The sequence below is a fragment of the Lutra lutra genome, chromosome 1 (assembly GCF_902655055.1).
Source record: "Lutra lutra chromosome 1, mLutLut1.2, whole genome shotgun sequence".
In the NCBI taxonomy this organism is placed as follows: Eukaryota; Metazoa; Chordata; class Mammalia; order Carnivora; family Mustelidae; genus Lutra; species Lutra lutra.
In genome coordinates this window covers 57,041,449-57,056,199 of record NC_062278.1, presented here as the reverse complement: position 1 = coordinate 57,056,199, position 14,751 = coordinate 57,041,449, and the positions used below count along the sequence as shown (strand labels likewise).

General features: G+C 36.8%; 1 protein-coding gene across 1 annotated transcript in view; it reads right to left on the bottom strand.

The window, feature by feature from the left end:
* Positions 1-11,220, bottom strand: part of LOC125096900 (T-cell receptor-associated transmembrane adapter 1) — a 43,460-nt gene extending 32,240 nt beyond the window's left edge. Inside the window, exon 1 of the mRNA XM_047724032.1 lies at positions 11,021-11,220. Within this exon, the coding sequence (XP_047579988.1) occupies positions 11,021-11,027 (7 nt within the window). The 5' untranslated portion in view covers positions 11,028-11,220. The remainder of the gene's footprint in view (positions 1-11,020) is intronic.
* Between the last annotated feature and the right edge of the window lie 3,531 nt (positions 11,221-14,751).

The window sequence follows — 14,751 nt, the reverse complement described above, 5'->3', positions numbered from 1 at the left end:
TTTAAAAATCCTAGCAATATCAAAAATCCGAGCAATTCCTAGAATAACATGTAAGATTCTCTATTAGAGCATAAATGGGTCACAAATTTTATACTAATTAGCCTTTTTTTAAAAAGTTACCAATGTGTCTGGGGCATGTTTGCCATGTTATTACATTATTTTTAGTGGCTACATGGAATTATACAGTATTGCTGTACTATAATTCACCTATCCACTTCTCTAAGATGGACATCCGATTTTTTAAAGTGGTTTCTCTTATAAACAATAATGCAATGAACTTTACTGTACAGGCCTTTTGTACAGGCCTCTGTAGAAAGGCTCCTGAGAATATAATTGCTGGATCACAGGGAATTTTTAAGACTTGCTTTCAAAGAGAGCTTGTTCCCCATTGCGTATTGATAGTAGTCCTTCTCAGGTGGTTAATGTGACTATAATTGTGAACAAATGGGGCCAGCAAGCTGTCTCAATTGCCAGATGGGTCTCAGTTTCTCTCTCTGCTATCACAATACAAAGGTATTGGTTTATGTTTTCTATTATCAAACTAATGGTTAAATCAATGAATTCTGTTATTAAAAACTTCTTGTATTTGTCACTTACGGACCCACAGTTTAGAGGCAGTTCTAGGTTCTTTCACATCTTAAATCTTAAGGCAATTTGAGGGCACATACTGTATTTTCTATCGAGATAGATCACAATGATCAATTCAGGATATTCAGTCTGTCAAGTAGAATCGAATCACTCACCCTCTACAGTCACTGTATTTGGTGACAAATAAATGAACTTCAGTTGCTACACAGAGGCCATATTTGCTGTATGTATCATTCTTGTTCACAATTAAAAACAATTAGTAAACTGAGACAAGCAAAAACAGAAAGCTAAGAATCAACCACAATCCTATTTTCAAGAGATGACCCCTGTGAACACCTTGGTTCATATACTTCCAGTTATTTTTCTCCGTATAGAAATTGTTACAAAGACATATGATTCATTTATACTGACTATACTATTATCTACTTTCACTCCAATAATCTATAGTGCATTCCTTTTCTATAAATAAAATATGCTTTCATTTCTTTTAGCTGCCCTATATTCCATTGAGTGAATTTTCCATAATTTAAACAATCCCTTATCATTAGATATTTAAGTTGCTTGTGATTTTTAGTTATATAAGCAATGTTGTGATGAATATCTGTAGCTACAACTATATATCCAATCTTAATTTTTCCCACATTAGAAATTCTTGATTTGATAGATCAAAGGATATACACATCTTATAGGATTTTGATATAATGATGGCTCAGGTTTGAAAACACAATATTAAGCAGACCCTTTCCAGGTTGATCTGGCCTCTGTTCCTATTATTTCAGTTGGTCCGGACTTTAGGTTTATGGTTCTTTTGGTTCATTGAACACCATTCCTGGTAGCTACTATCTTTCCACACTGTCTCATACAGTCCCCTCCTTTGTGGTTTTTGGAGGAAATTGTTCCCTTGTCTTTTCTCCCAGGAGAAGGAACTTGCTTCTCTCTCTGCCCTAAGCATAGAGAACATCACACTTTTCTTTCCTCACCATGAACTATTTCCACAAAATATTACTTTAGGTTTCCTATCTTTTAGGACTCATCTGCTATGCCTGCCCAATAATACACCATGCTCCAGTCATTCTGAGGCACTTAAGATTTTCAATAGATACCATACTTACCATTTCATGTCCTTAGGTCTCTGTGTATTTGCCCCTTTGCCTGAAATGCCTTCCCCCTTAACTATTTAACAAGTTCCTAGTCATCCTTCAAGACTGCATTTTCTTTGAAGCATTCACTTTATGCTGTCTGTCCCCCACCAAGTGATATCTTTTATATCTCTGTATTTCAACAAATATTGAGATAATATTTGTTGAGGTAATCATTTATGTGTAAAATTCTCTCCCTACTTAACTGAACTTCTTGAAGGACTGAAAGAAGGTCATATTCATTGTGGTCTTCATGCCTCAATTTCCTCATTGTACCTATTTTTGTGGAGATTGAGATTTATAGAAGAGTGTTCCTCATTAATAAGATGCTCAATAAATGTTAGCTATTATTCTTAAAAAAATTTTATTTGAGTATGGCTGACACTCAATGTTACATTAGTTTCAGAGGTACAACATTTCTATATGTTATGCTAGGCTCATCGCAAGTGTAGTTAGCTTCTGCTGTCATACAACACTATTACAATACCATTGACTGTGTTTTCTATGCTATACCTTTTATTCTCATGACTTCCTCAATATAAAACTGAAAATTATTGTTATTCTCATCTTACTACCAGTAAAATTCCTATTTTTATTTCTGCAACCTATTCAGCACAAAGTAGTTTCTCACTAAGCATGTATCAACTAACTAAATAGAAAATGAGTGGCATGAAGATGGGTAATGTAATGACTAGGGCCAACAGAAAGGTTCTGATCAAGTATGAGGTCTAAACACACCCACAACTTTGGGAAGACAAGCTGAAGATTCTATTACATTTGTCTCTAGTACTGTTGAGAAAGTACCTACCTTCTAGCAGCTAGGGACCAGATCCTTGTGAGAAGGAGAATAGCACATTAGGCCACTGTAATCTTGGTGTAAGTGCTCATCTACAACATTCCAATTCTCTCTGCCCTGAATCTGTGTTTATTGAAAACCTACAGATTATTTTTTTTCCAGGAAGCTTAGAACAAGTGGTTTGCATTAACAGCTACTAATCTGATTAAATTTATGGGGTGTCCACCACTCTAAACATAAAATTTTCTTTTCTTGTTTAAAAATAAGTCTTTGGGGCACCTGGTTGTTCAGTGGGTTGAGCCTCTGCCTTTGGCTCAGGTCATGATCTCAGGGTCCTGGTTTCGAGCACCACATCGGGCTGTCCGCTCAGCGGGGACCCTGCCCACCCCCACCCCCTGTCACTCTGGGCCTGCCTCTCTGTCTACTTGTGATCTCTGTCTGTAAAATAAGTAAATAAAAGCTTTTTTAAAAATTTAAAAAGTAAAAATAAGTCTTTAAGGAGTTTGGTTGGGGTTAGCGAAATCTCTGGGAAAAGGAATTTAGAAAATACCACTAGTTGAGGTAAGCTGTATGAGTCAGATGCAACCTTAGGAAATTTACACCTGCATAATGCTGGGATGGTAATGACCTAAGAGTCAGAGTGAGGAGAAATAATCTCCTCATAGAATACACAATAACTTCCAGAGACATGAAATGAGATGTGCTTTCACTCTCTTCAACCTTTACCTTAAAGATCAATGTTTTTATGTTCACTTATTAAATGCATACTCTTCCAGTATGAGAATAGAAAAATAAGTGTTTTCCTATGTACTGATAACATGGTTATCCTAAATCAAGAGTGGCCTCATGAAATAGTTGTTCTGTCTGGTTATTGTTAGAGAAAGAATGGACAATCTCATGAAATAGTTGTTTTGTCTGGTTATTGTTAGAGAAAGAATGGACAAGTAACTACGCGAAGATCAAATTATTGTTTTAGGCAAATATCCATTTTTTTTTCAGCCTAGTAGTTATATATACCATAATATAGTATAGGTTACTTAAGAACACTTATCACAGCTAATATTTTATAGAGTTGGCCAGAAAGTTGCTTTGTTTCTAAAGAAGCATTTGATAGATGTATTAATGATTTACTGGTAACCAAATTGGGTAATTCGTAATCTTGTGTTAGAAGTAGTCAAATCTAATTTTTACAGATGGCTAACAGACATGAAAAGATTCTCAACATCATTCATCATCAGGGAAATACAAATGAAAACCACAATGAGATACTACTTCACACCTGTCAGAATAGCTAAAATTAACAACACAGGAAAAACCACAGATGTTGGTGAGGATGTGGAGAAAAGGGAACCCTTTTACACTGTTGGTAGGAATGCAAATTGGTGGAGCCACTCTGGAAAATAGTATGGAGGTTCCTCAAAAAGTTAAAAATGGAACTACCCTATGACCCAGCAATCACACTCCTGGGTATTTACTCACAGGATACAAAAATATTAATTCAAAGGGTAAGTGTACCCCAGTATTTATAGCAGCAGCATCAACAGTAGCCAAATTATGGAAAGAGTCCAAATGTCCATCAACTGATGAATGAATAAAGAAGAAATGGTATATATGTACAATGGAATATTACTCAGCCATCAAAAAGAATGAAATCTTGCCATTCTCAACAATGTAGATGGAGCCAGCGAGTATTATGCTAAGTGAACTAAGTCAGAGAAAGAAAATACCATATGATTTCACTCATATGTGGAATTTGAGAACATAAGGGGAAAAAAAAAGAAAGGCAAGCTGAGGAAAACAAACTGCAGGCAGGGAGGTGGGTGGGGGATGGGCTAGATAGTTGATGGGCATTAAAGTAGGGCACTTGTGCTGAGCACTGGATATTGTATGTAAGTGAGGAATCACTAAATTCTACTCCTGAAACTAATATTCCACTGTATGTTAATTAACTGGAATTTAAATAAAAACTTGGGAAAAAAAGAAAAAATGTATGTTTACTTTAGAAAACATGTAATTAAAAAAAATAGTTCAGTCTAGAATTATTGCATCAAATCCTATAACATATACTTTGGGACCTTGATCATTCACTCATGCATATGCTGAAAGGATGCAAAACTGTTTGGGGAAGGAAATTTTCACCCTGTCTATAAGTTCTCCCTGGATCTGCCTCTGAATGGATGTAGAATGGGCTTCGATGGCTTTCTAAACTGGGACATATACCAGTTATGTTCCTAAAATGCTTTAAGAGAATATCAAAGCTGTTTCCATTTTAGCTGACAATCTGCCTTCAAATGGCAACAGAATCCTGAACTGCAGGTAACAATCAGAAAATAAAAATTAAAACGCTTTGTTGCTCTTTTTGTTTTCTTCCATTTTATACAATTTCTGCCTATGTTATCAGGGCAAAATGAATCTTGTTTTAGGGAAAAGAACCAGCTGGATGAAACTTGCTATTGAATTCATTAATTATAAGGAGTCTATGGACTAGAAGACATCGTTGAAGATATCACTTGGCATCTCTGGTAGAAGAAGCTGGGATCTCCCCAAGAACTGGCACGTTTTCACCCTTATGGTTCATGTGACTATTACCGTCAGCCATCTGGCTGCAATTATGTATCATTTGATAAACAATCTATCTTAAGCAAATCTCTGCGATTATATGATACTCATTTTTTTTACCTAATTGTATCCATTTCTGCTTATTTTCCTTTGTCTTGATCTATTTGGTTAACCCTTATACAAGACTATATGCTTTATGTACTTCAAATACCTCTCTTTCTGGGGGAGGGGTAAGAAAGCAAAGAAAGCAAAGAAAGAAAGAAGGAATAATAGATGTCTAGAACTTATCCTTGAGAGAACTAACGATTTACTTCGTACTCGTAGTTTTTTGTTTCTTTTCTTCCAGTTCTCATAGTATCTAGTATTTAGTCTATATTCAATAAATAGCTGTGGTTTGGGCAAATAGAATAGAGTGCTGTATAAAAAGGCATACTTCAAGGCAAAACCCCTCATCTTATTTTTATAATTATACTGATTCTAGCTATAAAATATCCTATAATTTGCACAAAATTATATTTCAATTAGAAGTTTCCCTTTAGCTTCTTTAAAAGGAACACGAAAAAGTTGTATCAGTCCATTAATTGGGACAAGAAAATAATTTGCTCTCAACTACAAAGAAACAACCATATCAAGGTCATGAGCCTACTATTTTATGTAAAGGCTTTAACAAAATCCTAGTAATTTTCAGGAAATATGTTAGCAACAGTAAGGCAAGAACTTAGACCACACCATACATTCTTCTAGGGCTCAGTTTTGTCATTTACTGTAACAATTAATTTGTTTCACAAAACCAACTAGAGGCCTTTGAAAACTTAGGCCAAATTCTAAAGCGTGAGGTTGGTTTAGCATGGTCTCTGGTTTTTTCTGATTTCGGGAGTTTCCAACTCCTATCTAACCTTCTGTTTTCCAAGATTTTTTCCTTGTGTAATGTGATATGAGTTTTAAACAGGCAGATTTTCATTTAGAAACTGTATTTCATGACATTCTTGATAGCTTTCATAATTTTTTTAAAAAGATGTTAAGTAATCTCTACACCCAAGGTGGGGTTCAGAGTCAGAAGTCTGAGATCAAGACTGAGCCAGTCAGGTGCCTCAGCTTTCATAATTTTTTGATTGCCAACAATAAATGCCCCCATTTTGGAAAAAAAAAAAAAAAAAAAACTTACACGGATGAGAAAAACAAAACAAAACAAAATACACATTTAGCTATGAGTGGCTAAATGGTGGGGATTTTCAACCTGAATGACAGATCTATGTAAGAGTTTGCACATACTTTCATACCTCCCTTCACCCAGTTATTTCCCATATGCAGTATGAGTATCTCCAAACCCATGTGGGTGTCTATTCAGCACAGATAATGCTGCTTATACTATTAGATGCACAAAGTGCTCAAAAGTTCTTGCCCAACAAATGCAATCTTCAGTATCATTATTCCATAATTGTAATTACTTTCATTTAAAAAGCTTTTATCAATTTAAAAAGAACTCCCACACAATTTGAATTTAGCTCTTCACACTGTTAAAAAGCCAAAGGCCTCAAGAAGTTATTAGTGAGGCAATGACAGCTAGGAAAAACATGATTTAAGTTTCTATCTAGCTTTCAACTGTCAGGGGCTAATCGTAGTCACTCTAATTATAAGACCTCTGACTCCTTTAATGCCAACAGTACTTGGCAGGCACTGTAGTTGGAATTCACATTTGCTTGTGCTCTGGAGGGAAACCCAGCAAAGGTATCATTTTTCTGCTGGCAGGTTTGATTCATGCAGAAGCCTTCACTTAACTAACAATAGAAAAGCAATACAGGGTGCCTGGGTGGCTCAGTGGGTTAAGCCGCTGCCTTCGGCTCAGGTCATGATCTCAGGGTCCTGGATCGAGTCCCGCATCGGGTTCTCTGCTTGGCAGAGATCCTGCTTCCCCCTCTCTCTCTCTGCCTGCCTCTCCATCTACTTGTGATCTCTCTCTGTCAAATAAATAAATAAAATCTTCAAAAAAAAAAAGAAAAGAAAAGCAATACATATGATTCCTTAATTGTTTTCCTTCAGGGAGTCTGTAACTGACACAATTGTATGAGTTTATAGTTTATAGGATATGGCTTTTCAACATGGTTTCTCTCCCTTGGCTTGCAAATTCTGTCAGAGCAGTGCCCGTCTCCATGTTGCATTCCATGAGTAGGTATATCTGCTTTAGGCACCCCAGAAAGTTCAAAGAAAAAGTTCTGATATAACATCCCCATGGATCCTATGCATAAAAAGAGTTTTTTCTTACTGACAGTTAATGACAGTTTGCTGTGGAACTAGGTGCATTCCTGAGGCCTCTTTGCAGCATGTTGTCAGTATCTACACAGCCCCCCATCCCACCACCATCCATCTCCATCACCCCATCAATAAAAGGCATTAAGAGTCATTGATAGAAGCACTGGAAGGTATTCTGAAATCCACTCTCAGGCTTTCAAGTAAATAAGATAATTGTTTTTAATGCAAAACTTGGTATCTGTCCACCTTAAGTAAGGATCTGGTATGAACAGAGGGTTATTTGAGAAATGGATGGTGTCTTTTGGGGAAGGACAGTGATGGGGAGAGGGACGATAGCAATACAGGGCATTGGAATGCCTGCTTCAAAGTGCAGAGGGAGACTGAGAGAAGGCACTTCCTAGATGTGTGACTTTTTGCATCTCACTGAACCTCACTAAGCCAGTTATAACTCTGGAGTTCAAATCCTCATCTGTGTGACATCTTTCTAGTACATCATAGTTGCTCTTAACCAACACTTAACTGAATTTGTTTAAAGGGAACATACCTGTGGAGGGAGATGTGGGGGAGATTTTTAGACTCTCCGATGGAGAGGAGAAGTGAGTTGAGGGAAATTGGAGGGGGAGACAAACCATGAGAGACTGTGGACTCTGAGAAAGAAACTGAGGGTTTTGGAGGGGAGGGGGATGAGGGGTTAGGTGAGTCTGGTGGTGGGTATTAAGGAGGGCACGCACTGCATGGACCACTGGGTGTAGTGCATAAACAATGAATTATGGATCACGGAAAAAAATTAAATTAAATTAAATTAAAAAAATAAAAAATAAAATGCACAACCTCAAAAAAAAAAAAAAAAAAGACACTATGTTATAATTTCCCCAGGACTGGACTACTTGTCAATTTTATAATTAAACTTTAATTGGGATTGGTCAACTTGAGAAACCCTATTGGGATTAAAGTGCTGGCCAAATTCATTGTTTTCGTATAACACCAATGCTACATGCAATCCCTGCCCTCCTTAATACCCACCACTGGGCGGCTCCATTTTATATATGTACTTATTGTTTTCTGTTGGAGAAGCACCTTGGCGAGATCCTCTTAGGATGTCATGGGTGTGTGGGAAACCTTCAGCCAACAAAATTTTAACTATTATGTTTCTTTATTGTTGTAAGAAGACCTGTTAATTTTTTTTTTCTTTCCTCTTTCTAGTTCTGGAATACTGAGAGAATTAAATAAAATTCAAAATGCCTGGAAATGTGACCAATAATGATGTTGATGATCTTTCCTGGATTGACCTTCCTTAAAATCACTGCACACATTACTTAAATTAAATGATGAAACTCACTGTCTTTGACCCGTCTTTAATTTAAAGAACACCTAAGTTTAAAAGATGATTAATAAATTAGTCCTATCTCATCTCTAAAGGAAAGGCTCATTGTTCTCAGAAAGGCGATTGAGGCTCAAGGAAAGAGAAAACCGAGTGAAGACAATGAAAAAAATTTTTTTTTGAAAAGCAACAATCTGTAACTAAGTTGCGGATCACTTTGTAAACTAAATTAATGGTAGCCCTCAGGAATTGTTCTCACCAGTTGATTCAGCTAATATTGATTTTATGTGTATGCAGAAACATGGTAGGAATTATGATATTGGCTGATTTATGAATGCAGTGAGTGCAAGGCATTTAGGCAGGAGAAACACAAGGATACTTGGGATTTAATTTCTTACGTTGCTTTACTTAACTAGGAATAATTTTGCTTTTTCACACTAATTTTCTTTTTAACTTCGCCTATCTAAATGTAAAAAATACTGTTGTCTGACTCCTCTCACATTAAGGTCTTTTCCCCTCCTTTTAAGATCTATGAGTTTTTAACAGCAAACCCTTGATATTTTTATTTCTTCTGTGGCATTGTGGAAGGTCTCAACTGTCAATGGGGAACTCCTGTATTACCTATAAAGGGAACATCTAAACTACAAAACTGTAGGGAAGAAATTGTATCATATCCCTCATAAAATTAGCATTAATGAATCCTGGAAATAGTTGAAGTTATACTCAATGCCTTTGGCCTTCCCACGCTTCCTGAATTCCCCCAACACCATCAGCTCATGACAACTGTTCGTAATAATGCCATGTCTATTTTTTGCAGGGCACTGGCCAAACTGGAACAGTTGTTTTGTTCTTTGCTAATCTATGAACCTAGAAAAAATAAAGATAGGTATGTAAATCATATGTCAGCCTTATGCTCCCTGTGTGATTAATCCAATCAACTGATTTTAAAATCCAGCAAATAAAATACTGGGAAGAAAATTCACAGTAATTATATATAATATCTTTACCCTATCAATGGCTCACACAAATTGATATTAAAAGTACTATAAGCACTATAATGAAGCAAAAGATATAATTAGACAATGCACAGATTGTATGATACTAAACAGTTTAAAAACCCATTTAAACTGTTCAGCTTCATTATAATCAATGATTACCAACAATGGGTTAGCATATTACGCTTTTATCAGTAAAGATTCTTTTTAAGTGATACCAGCCTATTCAGGAGAAACACACTAGAATGCGAGTGGATTGGCATCACTCTTGGAAAAGCAACTATATAATAATGAGATTTACAGTGTTTGTAACCTCTTCCTCAATAAAGCCAAGTCTAGAAATTTTTCCCAAGAAAATGACCCTTAATATAGGAAAAGTATAGAGATGTTCATCTTTCTGTCATTTGAAATATAACACAACTATTTACAACATAAATGTCCAACAATAAAGAAATAGCTAAGGAAACTATAATTAGTCTAATGGATGTCATTGTCTACATTCTTCTAAAATGATCAGGCAGAAATCATCATGAAAAGGGAAAAACTTATACTCTAATGTTAGCAAAAAATTCTCAGTATATTTTATGCTCACTATTATTTCAGGTATGAAAAGCAAATCATGTAGAATGTATTGAAATAAGAGTGGGAAGGAAATACAACATAATACCTTGTGTTTTATTGAGGTGGTGGGAACTATGTAAATTTTTTTTCTTTTTCATATATATTTCAGTCCTCTTACTTCGTATAGTGTGTATCTTTTCTTTTACAACAAAAAGATACTTACTAAAGACATAAAAAGCACACAAAACCTTAAAAGGGGTATGAACCATCAACGTGGAACAGACACTCAGCTAATCAATGAGGATTCAAGCCTTGTGATCCATGCCACAGAGATCAAATTTTCACCAGCCATTGCAGAACGGTCATCTCTCTGATATCAGCAATTGGGTTAATTTCTGGGAAGATATTACAATTCTTAAACTCAAAGGAATTAGAATGTGGTTACTACCGACCTGTTTTATAACTAAAGAGGAATATGCATGATCCACAAAAGTTTCTTTAAAAATAACAGATACTGTAAATGGCATAATTATCAATGAACACTAACTGAACAGTTACAACTAGCTTTATCTTATGCAACTTCCCATTTTTTTCTTCTAAGAGAAAATAATCAACTTATATTCACTAAAATATTTCCAAGTATGTTCTAAATTATACTATTATTATACTAACGTTATCTCACATTTTAAAAATAATGTATAAACTAATTTAATCCCCAAATCTTAAGTGTTTTTTTGGTTGGAGTGGTGGAAATTATTTTGTGAATTTTTAGGCACAGGAATAGAATGAAAAAATTAAAAATGCCACTTACCTGACATGCTTCCTTTGTCAGAGAAATCTTTATGTAGCCATAAGGGAAATGTATGGAATAAAAAGGCTCCCACAAACTTTTTTTCTCGGTAAAGGTACACACTTTAGAAGCAGTGTGCCAGTAAAACGTGTCTGTAACCGTACCTCGGGTTTCTCTCTTCTGTGTCTTAAAATCTTTTGTGTGTACTTTGTTCAGTTACAAACAGGAAATGTGGTGATGGAGGCTTCTAGAGGTTTGATCTGAAACCAGTATGCTCTTAAATTTTTGTGTTACGTGAGACAAAAAATCCCACAAGCTTCTGTATTCTGGTATTTGGATTTTTATCAATACCTAAATCTAATTTTAAAATGATAATGAGGGCAAAGTATGAATTAGCCCAGGAGGGAGTCCCCCATGCCTCTACAGAGAATCCAGGAATCTCCTCACAAATGAGTTCACATGGAAACAAACTCAAATATAGTAAACAAGGGAGGAAACAGTGAGAAGCTCCCAGGTGTGTTCAGCTTTTGGGTGTGTTTTCTTTGAGGCACAATGGAGGAAAGGGGATTGAGGCTTTTTGAACGTTACTGCATATCAGGTGCCTTGTTTACCTGGTCCCACTGGAAGACCGGGTGTCTGCCTTCTTTGCCGCCAACTCTCACTCCAGCCAATGGGAGTCTGTGAAGTCTAGGGCCACTTGGCAACGAGCTCTAGCTCTCAATGCACACTCCAGTATCTCAGTAATCAGAAGTTCCTAAATGTTAGTATGCATAAGTATGCTATGCAGCTCTGGTTTAACACTCATATTCCTGAGCCTTACTAAACCCAAATATTTGGAGCAGAGTCCAGGAATCTGCATTTTCACAAGTGCCCCATGGTTATTTTAAAATATAAAGGTTCTCGATAATGCTCTGAAAAACGCATGTATATGTCAATGGTAGAGTTCATTTTTAGCATTAGTCAAAGATGATCTGGGCAGTTATCTGAATATATGGTTTGGGGGCGCCTGGGTGGCTCAGTGGGTTAAGCCGCTGCCTTCGGCTCAGGTCATGATCTCGGAGTCCTGGGATCGAGCCCCGCATCGGGCTCTCTGCTCAGCAGGGAGCCTGCTTCCTCCTCTCTCTCTGCCTGCCTCTCTGCCTGCTTGTGATCTCTCTGTCAAATAAAAAAAAAAAAAAAGAATATATGGTTTGTATGTGTTTGGGGGTACATATACCTGCTGCGTATTGTGTGTCTATGGATATTTGATTATGGATCCCACCAGTTTTCTTTAGCTATAGAAAAATGACAAACCTGAATCCAGTTTACTATGAAAGGGAATGCACTTAAACTTTAAGAAATTAAACTTTAAGGGAAATTTAAAAATGAGACTTTTGATGCACAGACTCCAAATAAAAATATTAAATGGCTAGCAGAATATCTTACCTTGCTGATTTCTATAAGATTCTTGGGGCAGGGAGAGTATTGATTTTATTCACCATGAAAACCCCAGCATCTACAATAATGTTTGGCACACTGTAGTTCTCAATAAATATTCTCACAATGATTGAATAAATAAAAGAATGTTAATCTTCTGCTTTTTCTTTGCTCCATTATAGAAAACAACTTCCTAGTAACCAAAATACAGTGCTTCTTTATTCTTTGAATGAATAAAGACTTAACACTAACAGATTTTTCCAATTCAATTGCTTTCCCCCAAATATTTCTTGTGAATCATTGAATCAGAATCTATAAAACAGAAAAAGATCATGGAGATTCCCTACTCTTCTAAAAATGCATTTTCAAAATACATTTCATAGAACACTAGGCCTTAAAGGAAACTTGGAGATAAATGCTCCTGCAACAGATATATTTGGAAAAACTATTATTTTCACCTTCATGGATGCCTATGAGTATATTAAAATCATAGGTAAGTTCTATAAAAAGTAAACCTGAATAACCACTTTAACAGAGCTTTTTCTAAACCTACTTGGCCAGAGAACACATGATTCAGCACCATCCATTAACAGGGTAACAGGTTGGGATGAAGGAGGCCTGGATGCCCAGAGACCAAGAGCTCAAGGGAATAGAAGTCTCCGGTTCATGTAGGGACCAGAGGACAACAAAGAATTAGAAGAATCCATCCAATAATTAGGTAGGGCATAGGAATGGAGATCTATTCAGGAGGAGAGAGCCCAGCTGTGGGGCAGTTGTGAGGGGTTGTGAGGGACTGAATTTTGGACCTAGAAGAGGATACCTAGCAAGGAAAATAGAAGCCTCGGGCTCAAAATGAAACTGCAGGGGCACCTGGGTGGCTCAGTGGGTTGGTTAAGCCTCTGCCTTCAGCTCAGGTCATGATCTCAGGGTCCTGGGATGGAGCCCCGAATCAGGCTCTCTGAATATATGGTTTGCTCAGCAGGGAGCCTGCTTCCTCCATCTCTCTACCTGCCTCTCTGCCTACTTGTGATCTGTCAAATAAATAAATAAAATCTTAAAAAAAAAAAAAAAAGGAAACTGCATAGATGGCCTAAGTAGGAGCATGGCAACCTCATAATCTTGAAACATGGGCAAAGTAGAAACCCATTTATATCAGCAGGGGCTGAGAGAAGATGTGGGAGACAAAAGGGGTCTCAGGACTGGAGATTTCTGTGCAGGACTCCTCTGTTCAAGCAAGAATAGTGTAGAGGATGGGGAAAGAAGGAACAGGGATACCCTGGTTGATCCACAGAACTCAAATCCATCAGTGGTTGGCTTCGGTTACAGAGAAGTTCAGCTTTAGTGAGAATAATTCAGGTGAAAATGCAGGAATCCTGCAGGTACCCCAGAGATGTACATCTCAGGACAGCCCAACAGGGACATAGTCTCAAACCAAGTGAACCAGTTGGGCCAGCACCCAAAGCTATCTGAGGGCTTCCCTGCCTCAAGTCTATGTGACATCTACCAGTTTGCAGAAATCTGGGGAAGGCGAGAGCAGAGGAGACCGGCGGGGATCAAGAAAGGGTATATCCTATTCTTTCAGGTCAGCAAGGCAGCCTGTGGTACACGTTGAATGATTACTTAATGGTTTTACCCAGCTAATGAACATGACCCATGACAGACATTTCTAAAATGATAAAACATCTGCTGATAGATCTGAACTACTTCACAATTTCTAATTATTATAATACTTTCGAAAAGTGATCTGCATGACAATGTTCCCCATTCTGTAGATTTATAAAATCAGGAGATAGAGCAAGATTGTCCAAGGTCACACAGAAAGTCTGTGCCTGTGCATTAGGTGGCTTCACATATGTTTGAAATTTGTCAGGAGAGAAAAAAAAGATAGCTTTTCATTAAATATAGGTGGCTGAACACATGGAGACATTATCAGAATATAAAAAAGCCTATGGATTTATATTTGTTATGAAATACACTAGTGAGTGCAATTGGAGATTTGAATGATGGCTTTATGAGTCATGTTCAAATAATAAATAAACATGAGGCTTCTGTAGTACTTTTTAATGAGTTGGGTTATTGAAATGAAGTTTAGCAGATAGCAGGACTAAGCAGATTTGTCCTGACAAGCTTGGAGCAGTTAAAAATATAGGGAATTTTGGGGGAAAATATGTGGCTCTGATGGGCACCTGTCAAGAAATGAGAATTTTAAGGCCAATAAAATTGAAGTTTTGTTGCCCCCCCCCAACAAAAAAAAAGAAAAAGAAAAACAGATCAAAATGGCAGCTGCCATTCGGAGCTCCCACACTCAGAAAAATGGGTCATAGTTTATAGAAAGC